Genomic DNA, 21,383 nt, shown 5'->3' with positions numbered 1-21,383 from the left:
AGATGCAGCCCTAGTGTAGACCAGGCCTTAGTCAATAAGAAATGTTTCCATGTTGAGTTTAAAATTCAGACTTTTTTGAGCTATCCATGTTGAAAAGAAACATGGCAACATTTTATAGAGAGAAAGCTCTTTGTTTTCTTGTCCAGAGACAGAACACACAAACTGTGGAAGGGATTTTACTTAAAATTACCAAAAATGTTCATCTTTGGATGGAGACTAAACAGCAAGGTTAATTGAAAATGTTCTCAGCATATGAAAATATATAAAACACATACGTGCAGAAAATGTAGTTATTGCATATACTTCAGATTTCAGATTCATAGTAAAACTCCACTACGTCATGGCTGGAATAATTTGACAGATGCTAAATTTATGATCCTGATAGTTACTTGCATGTGAAAATATTTTGCTATGCTTGTGATTTTTGTCAAGGTATTAAAATCATTGCCATATGCAGGGAGGCATATTTTAACCTCATTGTTAAATTGAAAACATTCATATTGAATCACTGACAAAACTTACCAAACATATATGTGCTATATAAGTTTTGGGGGGCTTAATTATATTTTTAAAAAATTGTTAAAATTCATAACCTGATAAACTGAGTTATATATAGTTGCATATCAATGTTCTATTAACTACAGAATACATTGTGTTCGTATTAGTATATGGATGTGGTATATATACGCATAACATATGGGCATGTTATGCAAAGTATGTGCATATTGTATTTACATTATTAATATCAATAAATTAAATATAAAGATGTCAATATTTTGTTTATAATTTCTTCTCTAATAGTTGAAACAATGTCATAGAACTATATACCTATTAAGAGTATCTAATAATATAATGATAGGTGTCATTAGACAATTTTCATGCATGTATTTCTTGGCAATATATAACTTGTGAAATGTTTAGAAATGCCTGTAAGCTATGAAAAGCTATGAAAAGCAAAGCATATTTTTATTAAAGATAAATTAAAAAATCATTACACTGAGCCTTGCTCAGAACTTTTAAATTGAATTAAAAAACTGAATTTAAATAATCCAAAAATATTAGATTGTAAAATCAACCATGAAATAAAATCCACGTCCACTATTGTGGAATAATATCATTTGAAATTCAAGTAATGGCCTACAGTTATTAAGTTCTTTCCTAACGTAAGAATTCTGGACTCAAACCTACAAACTGTTACTATTGCACATATACATCAAAATGTTCTGCACGAGCCTGATTCTGCTCCAACTAAAATCAATGGAAAACACACGTTCATTTCACTGGGAACATAGGCCAATACTGTGCACTTTTGTAAATCTCATTCAGTAGTTTCTGTACACAGAACTAAGCCTTACATTTTGGGCTCCTCATCAGGAAAGCACTTAAGAACATGTTTAAATCTCTTCCTATGTAAGAAATCACTGAAATGGGTTATTGACACCAATGGGACTAAGCACGTGACTAAACACTTTCCTGGACAGGAATGGTTTCCTGACTGGAGGTGTTAAGGATCTATTGTTGACAAAGTGAAAAACATCTTAGATTATTTTAAATCATGTGATTTCAAGAAAACAACGAGCAGCTTATTTTATTTGGAATAGCACTGCTACCCTTCTTGATTTTCAAAAGATAGATTTAATTTTTACAGAGCTATCCTATGTCTTTCAAGCTACTGTCCAGGACCTTAAAGCATCTAAAATATTTGAGACTACCACAGTTTCACCCGCTGATGGGCCATACTGAATCATGTAGGCATTGTCCAGCTATGCCAGAAGGGCAGGAAGACACTGGATGTGGTTTAAATAGATCACAACTCTATTCTTAAATATTGGGACTAACCGTCAGATAAAAATTATACAGTGTAGATAATTCCACAGTTTTTGCCATATATGTGAGAGACTGTCATTAGTCTTGTCACAAGCTTACATGATGGACTGTGACAGTATTGACTAATGCCCCTTTCGTACCCTAATAGGCCCCTAATGTGCTGTAGGAAACGCAAAAAGAAAGAAAGAAAGAAACAAAATGCACCTGTTTCCCTACCTTATTGAGAAAGAAGCATCTACTGCAGAGGTGGGGCACCTTTTTTTTTGGATCGGGGTCACTAATCCACAGAAAAAAATCAGTGGGGGCTGCACACAAGTGAGAAGAAAAAAAAAACCCCAAACCCTCACTGAGAAGAATAACCCCCACATTCCCCTTGTACACCAGAGCCCAGGCTAGTAGATTTTGTGTGATGGAGGGAAGGGGGAGGGGCTGGAGCATCAGTGCAGGCTTCCCAGTGCCTTGAGGGCCAGATCCAAGCAAGCTGGCCCCCAAGCCTTAGGTTCCCCATCCCTGATCTACTGTAATAATTGCAACAGATCATGGTAAAACCTGCATTTTAACTACTTACATGAGTGGGAGATTGGGTGTGCTCACCTGCACCAGGTAAAAGAGGACTGGGTCCCCCTGTGGGAATTTGCTGATGAGGGCAAAACCTCTACTGATTTGGTCTGGCTGACTGCTCCCTACTTCTTATGTGGAACAAATAATCTTTGGAGTGGTGAAGGGTTTCAAAAAGGCTAATGGCACCTTTCCTGTGAGCAGGTGGAAAGTCATCCTTGCAATTAAAGGTGGGGGAGGGGTACTCATCTTCTTTATCAACTAAACAAAAGTTCCCACTTTTTAATATGGGGCAAGAGCAATTGAAATCCTAATGGTAAATTGTCTGTAAATGTTTTTTCTGGGTTATCCTTAATTATTCTTTACATGACACCGTTCTCCCCTGACAGAGAGATTTGATGTCATAGCAATGTAGTATGGTCTAGCTGGCAGTAGATTTTTTGTGACATCTGGTTTTTGATCACTGCTAGTATGTGTGTGTATTTGTTTTAGGGGGAAGTGGAAGGTGTTTAAAGTAAAGTCACCACCATTAGTTTTTCTTCTGATTAGGACAGTTTTCTGTGAATAGATTATGTTGGATTAAGCACTCAGTCTACTGTAACCCACACAAAAGGTGTCTATTTTCTCATTCTGTAATTCCTGTAATACCAATGAAACACACCCACCACCATCATCCATCCAGTACTTAATTTCTACTGAAAGATGTGCCAGGGCTTAAGCAGTTTACTTTTACATTCAGAACTCTTGCAACAGGCCCAGAGTGTTAAGACTATGAACTGCCAAGTGTGGAGGTGTCAGGGCTCAGCCCTGGTAAGCACTGGATCCATCAGATGATTGTTATATGGTATCAAATATTGTTTGACTTAAGCTAGGTCTAGACTAGTGGGCAAAGACAAACTAAGGTATGCAACTATAGTTCTGTCAATAACGTAGCTGGAGTCAACGTACCTTTGTTCGAATTTTCAGAGGCTACGTCTACACTGCAGAGAAAAGCTGGAAAAAAGATATGCAAATTGAGAACTGCAATTTGCATATTTTTCCACTTTTTTTTCCAAAAGAGGCTTTTCTGAAATTTGGCCAATCTACATGGGGCCAAATTTTGGAAAAAACTCCTCTTTTGGAACATCCCGTATTCCTCTCACTGAAAAAGCGATTCCAAAAAACTGTTCTGAAAAAGCAGACGGATTCCTTGGACCCAGCAGAGCTTTTCTGGGAGGCATCCTGGAAAAGCTCTGCAGTCTAGACATAGCCACAGTGTCCCCACTGCAGGGGATTGATGGGAGACACTTTCCTGTTGACTTCCTTTACTCCTCGTGACCTGGTAGAGTACCAGAGTTGATAGGAGTGTGATCAGCAGTCAATTTAGTGGGTTATTACTAGAACTGTTAAATCAACTGCCCGAGAGATCAATCTCTGCAGCATTGATCTGTTGGTAAGTGGGAACCAGGCACAAGGGTACCTCTACACTGCAGCTGGGAGAGAGCTTCTCAGCTCAAGTTGTCAGGCAAATGCTAGCTCTGCTCAGTCTAGGTGGGCTAAAAGTAGCAGCATAACCAGGGGAGCATATATGACAGCTTGACCTAATTAGATGAACACAAACCTGCCCAGCTACCCTAGCTACGTATTCAGACATTTAGCGCAAGCTCCTGCCTGTGCTACCTCCAGCTACTCTGCTGCTTTTAGCATCTTTAGGTTGAGCAGAGTTAATACACATCTGTGTACTGAAACTGGGAAACATGCTCCCAGTTGCAGCACAGACATACTCTTAGAACAGGCAATATCTAGAAAAAGGAAACATGAAACAACAACAAAAGCTATAGTCCTCTTCTCAACTGAGATTGTGGGAGCCTTCTAGCCCTCTAGCTAAAGGGCCTGGTCATTCTATTACAGCCTTATGTTGTAGCCACAGGAGAGTGCACTCTGACCTCTCTTTTAGTTGCAGGCTCCTTTTTGTACACTGCAGCCTGTAATCAGATCTAATCACTAGATGCTAAGTGATCAGATCTAATCACTAGATGCTGGGTCAGCTGATTCTCAGCATCTGCCTGCTGAACTTCCATCAAGTACACATCCTAGGGTATAATTATGATAGCTAGGGTTTTATTCAACAAACTTCCTCTATTCTGGCAAAGTAGGTTGTATAAAAAGTAGTCTGTATAAATTGGCTTAGCTTCCCCAATAACTATGTATAATGCAGGAACCAAACAAGTAATGTCAAGTAAATTCTGTCTTTAGATACCTGAATGAAACTGCTAGTGATTTCAGTGGGAATCATGCACACACATTTCAGTGTGGGATTTAGAGATGATATGATTATTTGTTTGATATAATTCTGATTCTTGATTCTTTTACTATTCTCTCTGTATTCCAGGCAAGGTGATGACATACCCAAATTTACTTCAACACTGACTTATAACATACAACTATGAGCTTGGCATGTGTCAAAAAAATCAGTGTAATTGTGGATTTCATCATTAAATAAAGAAATAATTTGCTAAAATTATAAATTCAGAAATTCTAAGTTTAAATATCATTTTCTTAGGTTACAGATTTTAGCATTTTCCCTTTTAAGAGTAATATTATTTCCCATTATATGCTCCTCACTGACACAACCTCTGGATACCTGATTTTGTACACATGACCCTCACTCCTGACTGTTATTCATAAGTTGTCCCCTGTAATTATTTGAATCCCAGCTTAAGTAGCTCTTTGGGCTGTGAGAGGGGCCTTCAGACACAGGCAGGCTTGTGCTCACTCACCTCCATGCTTTTCAATAGGTACAATAGCTTAGCTACAAATAGAAGTTTACTCAGGGATGTCTCAATTCTCATCACTGATCAAGTGACAGACACAGTTGAACTCTGTTCTGCAATTCTTCATAAATACTTAATTCATTTTCTTTCCACATAGATGAGAAATGGCAAACATATATTTGATTGGCCAGATGCAGTTTGATCATCTGGTCTGAATGCTCCACTGGAGTTTCACAAACATTATACAGGCAGTCCCCAGGTTACGTACAAGATAGGGACTGTAGGTTTCTTCTTAAGTTGAATCTGTATGTAAGTCGGAACTGTTGTCCAGATTCAGCCGCTGCTGAAACTGACCGCCAGTTCCGACTTACATACAGAATCAACTTAAGAACCCCAAGCGTCCCCAAGTCAGCTGCTGCTGAAACTGATCAGCGGCTGATTCCAGGAAGCCCGGGGCAGAGGCTTCCTGTAGTCAGCCACTGGTCAGTTTCAGCAGCAGCTGACTTGGGGATGCCTGGGGCAGAGCAGCTGGGGTGCTGCTGGGTTGGTCCAGTAGCGCCGCCACTGGACCAACCCAGCAGCACCCAAGCTGCTCTGCCCCAGGCGTCCTGATTCAGCCGCTGCTGAAACTGGCCAGCAGTGGCTGAATCAGGACGCCTGGGGCAGAGCAGCTGGGGTGCTGCCGGGTTGGTCCAGGCGTCCACAGGCGTCCGGAGCAAAGCCGCGGAGCACAGGGGCAGCGGGACAGCCCAGACGCGCCGTGGCTGTCCTGCTGCCCTCGGGCTCCGAGGCTTTGCTCTGCTTTGCTCCCCGTCCCCCTGGTCTGTAGACCAGGGGGACGGGGAGCAAAGCGGCAGAACACGCGGGCAGCGGGCAGCCCAGACGCGTCTGGGCTGTCCGCTGCCCGTGTGCTCCGCGGCTTTGCTCTGCTTTGCTCCCCGTCCCTCTGGTCTGCAGGGGGGGGTCTGCAGACCAGGGGGACGGGGAGCAAAGCAGAGCAAAGCCGCGGAGCATGCGGGCAGCGGGCAGCGGGCAGCCCAGACGTGTCTGGGCTGTCCGCTGCCCACGTGTTCCGCCGCTTTGCTTCCTCTCCCTGGTCTGCTGGAGACCAGGGAGAGGTCCCCGTTCGTAACTGCGGATCCGACATTAGTCGAATCCGCGTAACTCGGGGACTGCCTGTATTTAAAGTGAAAGAATTACAATTTTTAATGAGCATCACTTTGAAGTTGTTTGGTTCAAATCCTTTTTTCAATGCTTATTGCAGGCAGAGTAAAACTTATTAAAAAGTTGAAAATGTTATTTGAAGTTTGTTAGATTCCACAGTGGAGTAAGAAAGTATCAGAGAAAAGACAAGAGAACAGAGAACCATAAACTAAACTTTAGGGAAGAGGCATTAGATTTGATGGTAGGATAAATAAAAGGAAGATAGGATACTGGCTAAGAATGGTATGGAGCAGAGTGGATAAGGGGCAACAAATTAAAGAAACAAAAGAAAAAAGTGAAAAGTAGAAGGGCAAGATGATGTAAAAAGGATATATAACAAACAGATGAAACCAGATTATAAAATTCCAACAAACCAAAAACCACAGCCCACATGCTCCCCCACATTTCACAAAAAATGAGCATATACTTAGCCATTTAAACATACATAAATGAAGATAACACTTAAAAAGTCTTGTTTGGGAAGGAGATTTGCATTCTTCAAGTGAAAAACCTCACACTATGGTGAGGACAATATGACATTAACACTCCTGAATTACTGTAGTGATGATGGATAATACGGCTACTGCACAATCCTGCAAAAGAAGTGTATAAGGGCATGTCTACACTAGGAAATTATTTTGAAATAAGTTATTTCAAAATAATACCTCCCAAAATAACTATTTTGAAATAGCGTGTCCACATTAGTCCTAGGCAGGGTCCCTTAATGGATACGCACTTAGAGTTCGTCTACACAGCGGGGCTAAATCCAAAATAAGCTACACAACTTGAGCTACGTCAATTGCGTAGCTTAAGTCAAAATAGCTTATTTCAGCTTTTGGCACAATAAACCTAAAATACTGAAATATTCATTGCAGTAAATACGAGTTAGAGCACACTTCCTCTCACTTCCCTTACTTCTCATAAAATGAGGGTTACAGGAGTCAAAGTAAGTAGTCCTCCCGCTGGACGTTATTTTGACATGATGTTGAAATAACTGCTGTGTGTAGATTCGGACTTTGTTATTTCAGAATAATATCAGTTATTTCAAAATAACACTGCTGTGTAGATGTACCCTAAGAGTGGGGATCCTGTACCATCAGTCAAGAATAATCTTTAGGAAAGATTGGTTAACTTGGGATAAAAACCCTTAATACTCTTTTCTCTTGCCTAGCACACTTGGGTTAGGTACTGGATTCTGAATGGAACTGGCTGAACTAAAAAGATCCCCTGTAGAAAGAAAATCACAAGAGGAAGCTAGGGAGCTTCCATTTTGAGGAGCTTCCAATCTGAGGAGGGCCTCATCCAAAAATGTATGGTCCAAACTTAAAACTAATGTATTATCTTAACTATTAAAATGCTTAAATTTGAAAACCACATAGTGTACTCTGCATCCCATTTTTCAGTTCTACAAAGAGTATTTTATGTTACACTAGTAACTATGGGTATATGTTAATAGCATCTACCACTCAATGAAAAATTAAAACAACTTCAAATTTTCTGGGTTAAAGATATTTGAATAAAAAAGTTTTGCTAGTAGCTTTTGGTTATTTATCTTCAAGTGCAGATATCTTTTCAGCTCCTGTCACTTTTCAAAGCCTGTCAAGGTCAAGCAGGTATTTTATCTTCCTTAAGATAGGGAGGTCTGTTTTCTATCATTTACAAGTTCTTAGGTTTATGCTTCTTCAAGGAGGTGACACCAGTAAAATTCTCACATATCTTTTAAATGTGGTCTTTACAAAAATTCTGTGAATCTTGGCTAAAACATCTGTCTTTATTTCTGTTGGAAACATGAACCAGAGAAATTTTAAGAAAACATCTGATTCTTAAAAAAATGCAAGTAAAGTTTAGAATATGATGAGTGAAAAACATAGCACTAGAAACTGATATGAAGAGTTGGTTGTATGTGTGTGAATATACATATACAGAAGATTTTTTTAAAGAGAAAGCCACGATCTAGTCTGCACTATGTGAACTTTTGATTTTAATAACCACTTTCACCAGTTTAACATTTTAAATAAACCCAGAAGTATTATAGAATCATTAAGAGAAACAATACTCTTAGGTGTGACTGAAAAAGCAAATGAACAGTTTACAGACCTCAATTTATTTCTTTGCAGGTATTCTGGAAATAAGAACAGTGGCAGTTGGAGTAGTGGCAATCAAAGGGGTGGAAAGTGAATACTTTCTAGCAATGAACAAGTCTGGAAAGCTCTATGGAAAGGTACTGAAAATACTGCAAAGAACTTGTATTATGGAAATATATACTTTTGAACATTTCTGCTGATTTTTACATAACATCAGTGTAGTTTGTGTAAATTATTGTTAGCAAATAGAAATATATTGAATCTTTATCCAATTGTAATGGTAGATTGTTATGCTTGGTTATAAAATCTAAGGATTAACTCCCTAATCTTGTTTTTTTTTTAAATCTTCCTCTTGTTAAAAATTTCAGCTGCTAAGGGAGGATATTCAAAGCTAAAAATATAGACCATGTTAGTTAAGACTTAAGAGACCTAAGTAATATATTAGTTTAAAAACAAATGGTATTTATTATATGGTATGTGCTCTTCCCCCCCAGCTTCCCCACCTCCTCTATGCATTTAAAGAATAAAAGTGTTAATTTATGCTATGTTTATGTTATCATTCATTCTTAACAGAAAGTATGCAATGAAGACTGTAACTTCATAGAACTGATTGAAGAAAACCATTATAATACTTATGCTTCAGCAAAATGGACAAACAAAGGAAAAGAGATGTTTGTGACATTAAATCGCAAAGGTGTCCCCATGAAAGGTAAAAAAACAAAGAAAGAACACAAAGCATCCCACTTTCTTCCTTTTGCAATATCCTAATCATATATGATCTATAGAGAACTAGTTCCAGCAGGAAGATTATTTTTAAGGAGACTGAACAAGTAATCAAGAGAGGCTGGAATACTACTGAAAAACTGAACAAGCTGGACTTGCGCATTTATGTTTATTTTAAAGAGACTTCATTAAAAAGATTTGAAAATATACACAATCAAATTTAGTAACTAAAAGTTGTAAAAAGTTGTAAAGAGTTGTTCAATCATTATGTTAGTAATAGTAACGGGGTAGTTTCTTAAATTAATTTACCCTTAAAAGTCATGACTTGATTATCTGACAATATTTTATTTAAAAAAACCTATCTGCTTATTAAACATGGCTGCTATAAAAATAATAAAGCAGATGATAATGTTATGTAAAATATGTCGGACTTTAAGGCTGCTGGAATGATTTGTCAGATTATCAAGTCAATATTAAATGTGGAGATTGAGCAGTATTTTAAATACTTCCCAGAGAAACTGATAAACTATACATAAAATAGGATTAGAAAAAAAATTGTACATTTGTTACTGTCACATTTAGATTTAAAAAAGCTTGTTTGGAAAATAAAGATTGCACCACTGCAAAATATCAATTGTATTAACAAGAACAAATACCTAATGCTGCTCTAAAAGATATTTCAAAATAATGTATGTAAAGTATTAGGAATATGGAATAAACAAAAATGTACTTCATCTCACTTTCCACAAAATAACATTTTATATAACGACAAAAATTCAGACTTATTAAGGTTTTTTATGTAACATAACCTATCTTTTGTATAATTCCTGTTAGGGCATATGGCTTTTAATATTGTTTTTCCACCGTTATTCATGCTTTTTCTGTTGTTACAGCATTAAACTTTATTTTAAGTTATATTTGAACTTTATTATTCTAAGTTATTTAAGTTGATGTTATTTATAAAAAAACTTATTAAGCTGCATCTGTTTCATATGCTTTTAATTCTAAAGGAATAACAAAACAGTCTGGCTGAGCTGCATTGGTTTTTTTCTATGACCAGACACAAAGTCTAGTACACAACACTCTTGCCAACATGCACTGGATGGCAGACAAAAATGACAGCCTGCAGCAATTCTTACAAATGAAGTCTCACGGGGAACAACCCAAAAATGTAAAAAATTCTTTGCCACATACTCCTGCCAATTAAGTTTGATAGCATTCCCAGAGTTACGGCAGATATAGTAAGGTTATAGCTCTGATAGATATTGGGATACATCCTCAGTTGGTATAAATTAGCACTGAGTTCTATGGAGCTACACCAATTTATACCAGCTGGGGAAATGATCCAGAAAGACAAGCCAATAAAAATGAAATCTCATGACTCTAGAGATTTAACAGATGTAAAGCAATAGTTGAATAACCATTGCCATATGAATAGTTCAGTGTCTCTACTTTAATTCTTGCCCTTGCTCTTGAGTCTGGCAACAAATTTGCCAGTTAATGATGTGAGTACTTCTCTTCCAATGAGACCAACAACCTCCTGGGCCCTGGGGCAAGGTATGTGTGTGGGAGAGAGAGGGGGGCTGGTTTGAAGCCCGTGGGCATAAGGGGTGGGACTGAAGGCAGCCAGCCCTCAGTGCTGCCCAGATTACAGCACGCCCCACACCCGAGCCCTTAGAGCCACATGCAGTACCCACGCGGCACTCTGGTGGCTATTCAAAGGGGTTTGTTTTTATTTTAAAAATCACATCCTTAACCAAAATTACTGTATCGGCAATAGTATCTAGTGTAGACCTGACCTAGGTTAGTTCAAGTTTTGAAAGCAAAATATGAAACCCCACCAACATTGTTTGTGTTTAGCTATTCTACTGAAGCTGGATTTAAAATGCAACCATATGCCAACATGCTTAAAATTGAATCCAGAATCAGAGTTGGTGTTTCGAAAGATCTTATGATTAGATCATTCAGACTGAGAGTAGTAAGGTCCAATGTTTCTTAAACTTTATTGATAATTTTTATTTGCACTTTTTGACATTTGCCTTGCCTATTGGGCTTGCATTGTGACACCTTGAACTACCTGTATATGATCAAGCATCAGAAGAAGCTAGTAACCGGCATTCATGTTGCAAAGAAGACAGACATTTTATAAGGAAAGATGATCAACATAAAACAAAAAAATTATAATTGTTACAAAGTAATTAACAAGCCAGATCATGTTCCCTTTGATCAATGCAAAGAGAATCATTCACATATTGATCACCCCCTTTATTTGTGGTGGGGAACTACTTAAGCCCAATATGTGTTAAATGTCTGAATACAAACAGGATTACAAATTGCTAACTATTATTAATGTGGAGAGGTGAAACATAATTTTCCACATGGACTAGCCTATCTGTTTGATTAGAGGGATCTGAGCGTGTGTTTGCTGTAGAATGAAATAGCATGTGGCTCCATCCTCACAACCACCATTCTCAATCAGAGCCATTGGACACATATGCTTTTGAAAATGTGGCCATGCCACGTAGGTACCTAAATAATTGATGAGTTCTTTAAAACATACTGATCCATAAGAGGAAGACCATAAATTCTGTTGTTAGATTTGCTTCTCTAATAAAATAAAATTAGATTTTAAATTGAATACTATAATTGCAGTTACAATTTTAAAGATTTTAAATCACTAATAATTAACTATTGTGGACCAAACTGTGCCCCCAGGATCTTCATGGATATCTTTTCCCCCTTGTGATTGTACTAGTGTTAGGTGTAGGTAGAACTTGGTAGATGCCTGCTGTCCCCTCATCAGTTCTACGGAGATGATGTGGGAAAATTAATACAGTCTGAGACACATTAACTCGCCCATGGATCCCTGCCTGTGGGTTCCACCTTTAAGGGCAGTTCCAGGGGACAGCTGAGGCCAATGCATCTCTCTGGTTTTGTGGCTCTGTAAGGTTAACATGCTACAAGATTGTGTGCATGGGGAAAGAAGGGAAGAGGAAGGGAGTTACCAAGGCTCCAGATCCAGTGTAGAGTTATATGAGTTTCTGTAGATCCCTCAGGATTTGTGTCTTGAGTAGTGTTGCTCAACCCATTTACCATTGTGGTCTGCATCCAGTACTATTGGTTTAGACCTGTGGTTCCCAACCTTTTGATACCGGGGACCAGCAAGTGAATACTACCTGAGGGTGTCAAATGGGCTGTAACTCTATGCTGACTGGTCCAGAAGTGGCTCTCAACCTTTACATTGACAATCCCAGATCTACTGCTATCTCTGGGGTACACACAAGCCCCATCCCTTCAGATGGAATGAATAAAGACAAACTGCCCAAGATGATCCTTGCACAATTTGCTTCCTCTTAGCTCTGTCCCACAAGAGAGATCCAATCCTTTGTTACTTTAAATCAATTTACTTTAAACAATTTATTAGTATTCATGCAATTTAAAATCTTTCCTGTCTTCTCCATTATAAGAATAGAACTGTATGTGTTCCAAAGGCTATAATATATAATTATGCACTATTTCTATCATTTTCCTGACATAGGCTATGTCTACACTGCACGTGTATTGAAATTACAGCGTGAGCATCTACACAGCAAGCCTGTTATTTCAAAATAATTTTGAAATAATGGACTTCTTACTCTGACTTCTGCAACCCTCATTGCATGAGGAATAAGGGAAGTTGAAAGAAGAATGTTCTTCCTTTGACTTCCTACTGTGTAGACAGTGCCTAAAGCCGAGTTAAGGTACTTCGACTTCAGCTACACAATTAATGTAGCTGAAATTGAGTAATTTAACTTGACTTTAGCCTGTAATACAGATGTATCCATAGACAGCATCCCATGAAGTTTTCAGTTCTGTCCAGGTCCACATGCTTCATAAGACACACTACATCATTTTAAATTCATTTCAAACCAAAATGTTCGTTGTCTGCTCTTTTTTATCATGTCTCAAACAGGAGGAGGTCCACGAAAATTTTTTGATTGGCCTGGTGGTCCGTGGACTGAAACAAGCTGAGAACCACTGCTCTAATGTATCCTCTAATGCTATTGAATTGGTTCTGCAGTAAACAAGTGTTCTGTTGCCTCCCTAGGTGGAGCTATGATTATTGGAGATGTTTTAGTGCTTCAAATGAGCTCAGCAGAATAGAAGCTGTCTGAAAGGAATCTTACATGACAATGTAATTTACTCAAGAACCTTTGGTGAGGGACCTTATTTTTGTCTATAATTTGTTGGACAAAAGTCAACATGGTTTCTGTAAAGGGAAATCATGTCTTACTAATCTATTAGGGTGTGTCTAGACTACAGGGTTTTGTCGACAAAAGTGGACTTTTGTTGACAAAACTATACCTGCTTCCACACTGCCTTTGAGTTATGTCGACATAACATCAACAAAACTCAGCAGTTTTGTCGACGTATGTAAACCTCATTCTACGAGGAATAACGCCTTTTGTTGACAGAGTTCTGTTGATAGAAGGCATTATTGCATCTACACTGTCCTTTGTATCCACACTGTTATGTCGACATAGTGGCTTGCTTTGTCGACAGAACTGGATGTAGTCTAGACGCTCTTTGTCGACAGAAGTTTTGTCAACAGTATCTGTCAACAAAACTTCTGTTGACAAAACCCTGTAGTCTAGACGTACCCTTAGAGTTCTTTGAAGGGGTTAACAAACATGCGGACAAGGGGGATCCAGTAGATATAGTATACTTAGATTTTCAGAAAGCCTTTGACAAGGTCCCTCACCAAAGGCTCTTGTGTAAATTACATTGTCATGGGATAAGAGGGAAGGTCCTTTCATGGATTGAGAACTGGTTAAAAGACAGGAAACAAAGGGTAGGAATAAATGGTAAATTTTCAGAATGGAGAGGGGTAAGTAGTGGTGTCGCCCAAGAGTCAGTCCTGGGACCAATCCTGTTCAACTTATTCATAAATGATCTGGAGAAAGGGGTAAGCAGTGAAGTAATAAAGCTTGCGGATGATACTAAAATGTTTAAGATAGCCAAGACAGAAGTAGACTATGAAGAACTTCAAAAAGATCTCACCAAACTGAGTGATTGGGCAACAAAATGGCAAATGAAATTTAATGTGGATAAGTGTAAAGTAATGCACATTGGAAAAAATAACCCCAACTATATGTACAGTATGATGGGAGCTACGACAAATCAGGAAAGAGATCTTGGAGTTATCGTGGATAGTTCTCTGAAAACTTCCACACAGTGTGCAGAGGCAGTCAAAAGGCAAATAGGATGTTAGGAATTATTAAGAAAGGAATAGAAAATAAGAGGGGACTGAGGGAGGATATGATAGAGGTATATAAAATCATGAGTGGTATGGAGAGGGTGAATAAAGAAAAGTTATTTATTAGTTCCCATAATAGAAGAACTAGAGGACACCAAATGAAGTTAATGGGTAGCAGGTTTAAAACTAATAAAATAAACTTGTTCTTCACATAGTGCGTAGTCAACCTGTGGAACTCTTTGCCAAAGGAGGCTGGAAGGCTAGGACTATAACAGAGTTTAAAGAGAAGCTAGATAATTTCATGGAGGTTAGGTCCATAAAAGGCTATTAGCCAGGGAATAGAAATGGTGTCCCTGGCCTTTGTTTGTCAGAGGCTGGAGAAGGATGGCAGGAGACAAATCGTTTGATCATTGTCTTCAGTCCACCCTCTTTGGGGTGCCTGGTGCTGACCACTGTCGGCAGACAGGCTACTGGGCTAGATGGACCTTTGGTCTGACCCAGTACGGCCATTGTTATGTTATGTTATGTTATGTTATGTTATGTTATGTTATGTTATGTTATGTTATGTTATGTTATGTTATGTTATGTTATTGGTGCCATCTCATCAAGCATTACTAATATATCCCAAAATTAAATTTGCCTTTTTTGCAATTGTATCACATTCTTGATCCATATTCAATTTGTGATCCTCGGTAGCCCCCGATCTTTTCCTCCTCTACTAATGCCTTACTAGTTATTCACCATTTTATTACCATGCATTTGATTTTTTCTTCCCAAGTGTACTTTGCAATTGTCTGTATTGAATTTGATCTTGTTGTTTTCGGAACAATTCTCCAATTTGTCAAGGTAATTGTGAATTCCAGTGCTGCCTTTCAAAATGCTTTCAACCCCTTCCAGCTTGGTGTCATCCACACATTTTAAAAGCATATGCTCTGCTCCAATAACCAAGGCTACGTCTACAGTGCACTGTAGTTTGTAACAAGATATGCAATTTGAGCTACTCAAATTGTGCTTATTTCTATCCTATTTCAAAATACCTTATTAACATGTTAACAGTGAACCACTGAAATTACTTTTTGATTATGGTTTTTCAACCAACAGTGTACTCACTGAATGGTAATTTAATCTAGATCATATTTCCCTAGTTTACTCACTAAAATCATGACAAATCACATCTACTGTTTCTCACTAATCAGTAGGGGCGTGTCTACACCACAAGATAAGATTGAATCTAATATGGTTGATTTCTTACCACTCAATTTTGTGAAGTCGAAGGTCCATGTCTTGACTGTGGGGAAGAATCGAACATAGTTCAACATAGAGAGTCCTGGTAGTCTATGCAGATGCCATAGAAGCATGAGCATGGAGCCCAGTTGGCACGAAAGCACTGTCATGATCATGTATGTGGTAGTGCACCTAATGATGCAATACTTGGACAGTGTATGCATGTCGCTCAGCCAGGAAGAGGAGGAGGACGAAGCTTGGCATGGCGTGTAATCTTTTGGCAATAATCATGGAATCCCACTCTGCTAATTTTACATAGTAGTTTTTAGGGCAAACCTGCCCCTTAAAACAGAAACTCCAAAGAGTAAATTTTTTCCAAAAAAAAAAAAGGTTTTAAACATGAGACTTTGGTTAACTTTAATGATTCATATAACTAAAATTCCTCACAATGCTTCTGAAAAACAAAGTGTAAAGCCAAATTATTTTATATCTTTATACTTTCTAATTTTTTTAAAAAATACATAAAAATTCAAGGAGTATAAAGAAAATCAAGCTTTAAAAATCTCAGTCTTATAAGTAAGGTAATAATGCATTCGCTGGCGCAATCTAGCTTGTAATTCCTGAGGCATTCCAGATACTGAAATTGTATAACTGCTCACATTCCAGACCTAAAAAGGGAGATTTTCTTCAATTTTGTTTATAAGGTAGATGGAACCCACTATCATACATCTGTTTCATGAAGAAATCCTCTTACTTAAATTTTTTAGGAAGCTCTAAACTTGTAACGGCTGGGTTTTAATGCCATTAGCTGAACAGAGAACTGAAGTAAGATGAAATCATTTCACAATGAAAAAAAGAAATAAAATATTTTCCTTTAGTGGTGACTGAAAGAGAACAGGACTTTAAAAACAGAGATGCACATACGTCATACTTGAAAATTACAGTACTTTTTGACCTATCCCTAATGAAGGATATACGGATATCAGAATCTTTCTTTACCTATGAAATTTTGTTATTTTTACTGTCATTCTTAGAATATTCTTCCAGTAATGATGAAAAGGGTTTGACCCTGAAAAAGTATTGAGCGCCTCTTAAGCAGTATTGAGCAGTCATTACTCCCACTAAAATTGATTGAAGGTTAGATTTTCAAAGCTTGTAAGGTGCCTAAAGACATAAATAAGTGCCCACGGGGATTATAGTAGCACCTTGGCAGGTTATATGCATAACTCCTATTGGGTGCCTAACCGGCTTAGGCACTTTTGAAAATCAAACTATACACCTGTCTGCATTAAGCTCTATTCCAAACAATAGTACAAGCCTGTCCACCCTAACAAAAGAATCCCAAAAAAGCATGTTTCAATATACCGATACTGTTAAAAAAACTCCATTACTAGTCTCTTTTTGTATCTATTTTGGTATTATAAATTACTAGCATTACCTGTCCTGTTGTGACAATAGATGTACACATGGCCTGTTCCCAGGGGCAGGCAGGCTTAGGCCAGTTTGGGCCATAGGGCCCCCTCTCTCCCCGCAGCTCCCGGGGGTGGGGTGGGGTGGGAGTTGGGGCAGAGCAGCCTCTTCCCTCCCCGCTGCTCTGAGGATGCTCAGGGGTGCACGCTTTCTTCCCCTCCCTGTGGAAAGGAGATGCGCACATGCTCAGAGTGCTGCTCCTCCTCCTCCCCTTCCTTTGTGGGAGCAGGGCCTCAGTGAAGGGGCAGGGCTGTAGGTGGAGCTAGGGGCCTGCTTCCCCCTAGAAACTTCTCAAGTCTTCTCAAATGGTCACTGTGACAGACAGCTTGATGGACACCTCTCCTTTTATAATAGTATAGATATAGATTATTCAGGCTAGGCATGTTTTCTGTAATAAAAGTTAAGTGCTCCAAGCCTCCTTTTTTATGTGAACAATGTGTAGAGACAGCCAGTGTAACATCAATTTAATTTTACATTGGACATTACATAGTTGTAAGTGTAAACAGGGTCTGAATAAATGCCTCCATTGCAGCCAGGTGGAATGGGAGAAAAACTCTGGTGTGTTTAAGTAAATACAGTTTGTCCCTGTGACTATTTTCTTCCACTATTTGATCTAAGGAAGTGGGTCTGGCCCACGAAAGCTCATCATCTAATAAACCATCTTGTTAGTCTTTAAAGTGCTACATAGTCCTGTATTTTGTTTCAGTTTGTCCCTGCTTTGCTTAGATGTGTTAGATATTCAGCTGATGGAATAGTGTTTTGATCATTGTAATCAACCTGGCTGGGGATAGGTCACAAATTGTGTTACTTCTAGTTGCAATGTCTGTAATTATTGTGGGAATACAAAAGAAGAAAGTTTGTGTTTAACTTGGCGCAAAGGGGAGACACCGTCAATGTAAATAAACTTGGATGAACAGAAGCTCCACTTCCAGAACCCTGTGAGATTAAGCTGGGGAGGGAGAACTCTGAGTCAGCAGGCTGCATGCTCTCGAGGTATGAGCTGCAAGACTGGTTCAACCTATTTCTCCCCACTGTTTCAATGATAGAAGGAGTCTCTTTTATTTTTTAAATCTACTCCAATGGGTGCTGGAATTTCTTGTGGCTGGACTGTTCTTTGGGCCAAGAGCTGAAATCACTGAGAATTGAAATAATTAGTTTTGGCCCAGAGCCTAATCCACCACAAGCCAGCGGAAGATGTGATGAGTGGTCAGCAGAGCAGCGGCAGCATGATGAGCTGCCGGCAGATGCAATGGAGACCAGGTATAATGAGCAGCCAGCAGGACAGTGATGGAGAGGTGTAATGAGCAGACAGCAGGTGAGATGAATGGCCAGCAGGGAAGTGCCAAAGAGCTGCAAGTAGGTGGATGGTGAGTGACCAGTGGAATAAGATGCCTCCTTAGCGCCCTCCCCACTCAGGGTGGGAGGTGAACTATGTGGATGCAGCTCTGAACTCTGTGTCTGCCCTGACCAAGAGCAGCAGCTGTGAGTGGGATGCAGAGAAGGGTTGGACATGTGAAGGGGACATTTACATTGCTGGACTTAAGAGCCTGAGAACAAAAGGACATTGCCCAACCTACTTGGGGTAAAACTGTTATACATGGTTTTGGTTATTTAAAAAAATGAACACATATGAAAAGGACAAATCAAATTTCAGAACAGAAGGGGGGTGTTCCTTTTTTTTTAATTGTATCCTTTGGTATATATGATTGTGACAATTGTCTTCCACTATTTGATCTGAGGAAGTGGGTCTGGCCCACGAAAGCTCATCACCTAATAAACCATCTTGTTAGTCTTTAAAGTGCTACATAGTCCTGTTTTTTGTTTAAACCATCAGGGTTGGTGGCAAAAAGATGAGAATGAGCAACTGCAGTCACATTATAAATAACAGGCTGAACAAGATCCCAATTTGGAAGGATTATAATGAGTTACTTTTTATCCATCACACTCAATCTCCCTCCCCCAGAATGGAGAGCTATGAAATTATCATGCTTCCAATCATGACGTATTCAAATGGCCCATTTTGATGCTGCATCTATTACAGAAATAATAGACATTGGGAGTGAAATCCTCCATTCGTTTTTTCTGGGTTTCACAACTCATTTGCATTGATAAGCTCAAGAAAGGTTGAAACCTACCTCAATTCCTATTGTGCTCAGCCCTGGCAGCCAGGGCAGCCACTTTCCACGTGGTACTTGGCCCTGGCCAAGCGCTGCAGCTGCTCTCCACATGGCCCCACCAGCCAGGCTGTAGGGGCAGATGACCATTTCGCGGGCCCCAGGGCAGCACAATTTCAAGGGGCCCCCCGTTTCCACGGCGCATGTGCAGGGCTTCTTGAAGCACGGGGCCCGGGGTGGCCGCCCCGCTCGTCCTGCCCTATATCCGCCCCTGCCAGGCTGCATACCAGCCATTAGAGCTGGAACTGGGGCCACAGTGAGGCTGCCCCAGTAGTTGCAATACACTCGGCTGACAGCTACCCCCACTCACCCTGCTACTGTGTGGGGAAGTGGGTGGGAAGGGAATTCCCTTATGGGGAACCCCCAGTGGGCAGGGCTAATTAAAAGCTGAGGGCGTGGCCTGGCAATGTGCCATGGCCCAGCAGGCAGGGGTTCACAGACCAGTGGTTGTGAACTGCTGGTTTAGAGTTCACACAAGAAGCCTGCTGAGACTGCAGAGGAGTTAATGGGAAGCAGATGGGAAAGCAGCTCACCCTGCTTTCTCTGCTGAGATGGGATTGATTCAAACTCTTCAGTTTAAAGATTGTAGGAGGCAGCTCAGGGAATACATTTTCAATTTACAATGAAATATAAATTATAAGACTGGAGGCCAACACTTAGACCTTCTAACACAACAGAGACACCCCACAACAGAGGCATTTGAGCCAAGAAATGAAATGGAACAAGAGGGATATGCTGACATTAATAGAATAGGCTTGAGGTAGGATGCTAAGGAATGAGAAAGATCAAGAAAGGCATACTGCTATTAGGGGACGGAGTGGTAAATGGGCTGGCCGATTAGGAGCAAGGATGAGAGATGATAACAGAAGGGAAAATGATGGAAATAGGAACCGGGCATCAGGAAGGAGTGAGAAGAAGACTCATATACCACTGGATGAAGTGTGGAAAGGGATCTATGCACAGCAGTAGAATGGTCCTATGGGGGCCCTCACATCAGCATCTATTTTCTGTATTTGTAGGACCCTACCAATTTCATGGCCATGAAAAATGTATCACAGACCATGAAATAAGCCCTTCTCCATGAAATCTGATGTACCCTTGTTCCTTGGAGCCTTCGATCAAAGGAGGCTTCCTAGCTCTGACTGGACAGGGGAAGGACAGGACTTATCCCTCCCCTGCAAATTGCTTTAGCAGTGAGAGTGGGTGACCAGAGCAGATCCATCTCAGGGTATCTCCCACTGCTGCAGGATGCTGACTGGGACTAGGCAGCAGCCTGAGTTTCCTGCAGTTGGAGGAGTATTGTGGAGTTGGATTGTATCTTCCCTGTGCTGCTTGAGTGCCCCATCAAAGAAGGCTTCATAGCTCTGACTGTGGAGGGGCGGGACTTACCCATCTCCTGCATAGCTGGGGGTGAGGAAAGACAAGAGAGATCCACCACTGGGTGCCTCCCCTTGCTGGAGGATGCTGTTTGGGAATGGGCAGCAGCCTGAGGTCCCTGAATCTGAGTGTGGGGCAGGGGGTGCAGTGCTTTTTGCAGCCATGCAGAGAAAGAGCAAGTGTTGTCCCTCCCAAGCTGGCCAAGACTAGTGGTGAGGAGACCATAGCTCCCAGCAGCACAGGGGAAATCAGACCCACTTGGACCCTCCTGTGGTTGCAGAAAGTTCTGTGGTTGCTGCCTCCACAGTCTGGCTCTGAAGGCAGAACAGAAGTGAGGGTGGCAGTCCCATGACCTCCCGACAACAGGTTTGTGACCCCCCCCCCATTTCATTTTTTGGTTGGGACCCCAAGGTTACAATACCATGAATTTTAGGTATAAATAGCTGAAAATGAGAAATTTACCAGTTTTAAAATCCTATGGCTGTGAAATTGGCCGTAATGGACTAAAAATGTATGGTAGGGCCCTAAGTATTTGACATTCACATTCATTTTTTTCTTTACAGATTTGTGTAAATGTAAATATCAGCAAAACAGCAAGGTATATACACGAGTTAACCCAAGTGTTCCAAATTATTTTAGTTTTTTTCATATTAATAACAATACAACATAAAATGGAAGTGTGAATTATGATTTCTGTTGACAATTATATTAGACTTTGCAAAGTACTGTATGTTCCATTCGGATATTCATGCTG

General features: G+C 39.9%; 2 protein-coding genes across 12 annotated transcripts in view; one reads left to right on the top strand and one right to left on the bottom strand.

Annotated features, from left to right (window-relative positions):
• FGF7 (fibroblast growth factor 7) overlaps nucleotides 1-10,065 on the top strand; it is a 73,144-nt gene extending 63,079 nt beyond the window's left edge. For all 3 annotated transcript variants that reach the window (XM_075897183.1, XM_075897184.1, XM_014579503.3), the window contains 2 exons: nucleotides 8,459-8,562; nucleotides 8,999-10,065. In XM_075897183.1, coding sequence (XP_075753298.1) covers nucleotides 8,459-8,562; nucleotides 8,999-9,193 — 299 coding nt within the window. In that variant the 3' untranslated portion in view covers nucleotides 9,194-10,065. The remainder of the gene's footprint in view (nucleotides 1-8,458; nucleotides 8,563-8,998) is intronic.
• The window catches only part of FAM227B (family with sequence similarity 227 member B), a 225,148-nt gene that overhangs the window by 142,862 nt on the left and 60,903 nt on the right, over nucleotides 1-21,383 (bottom strand). The gene's annotated exons all lie outside the window — the stretch shown is intronic.

Source organism: Pelodiscus sinensis, chromosome 14, assembly GCF_049634645.1.
Source record: "Pelodiscus sinensis isolate JC-2024 chromosome 14, ASM4963464v1, whole genome shotgun sequence".
Taxonomy (NCBI): Eukaryota; Metazoa; Chordata; order Testudines; family Trionychidae; genus Pelodiscus; species Pelodiscus sinensis.
The sequence above is the reverse complement of the archived record's forward strand: the minus strand, read 5'-3'. Positions and strand labels throughout refer to the sequence as shown.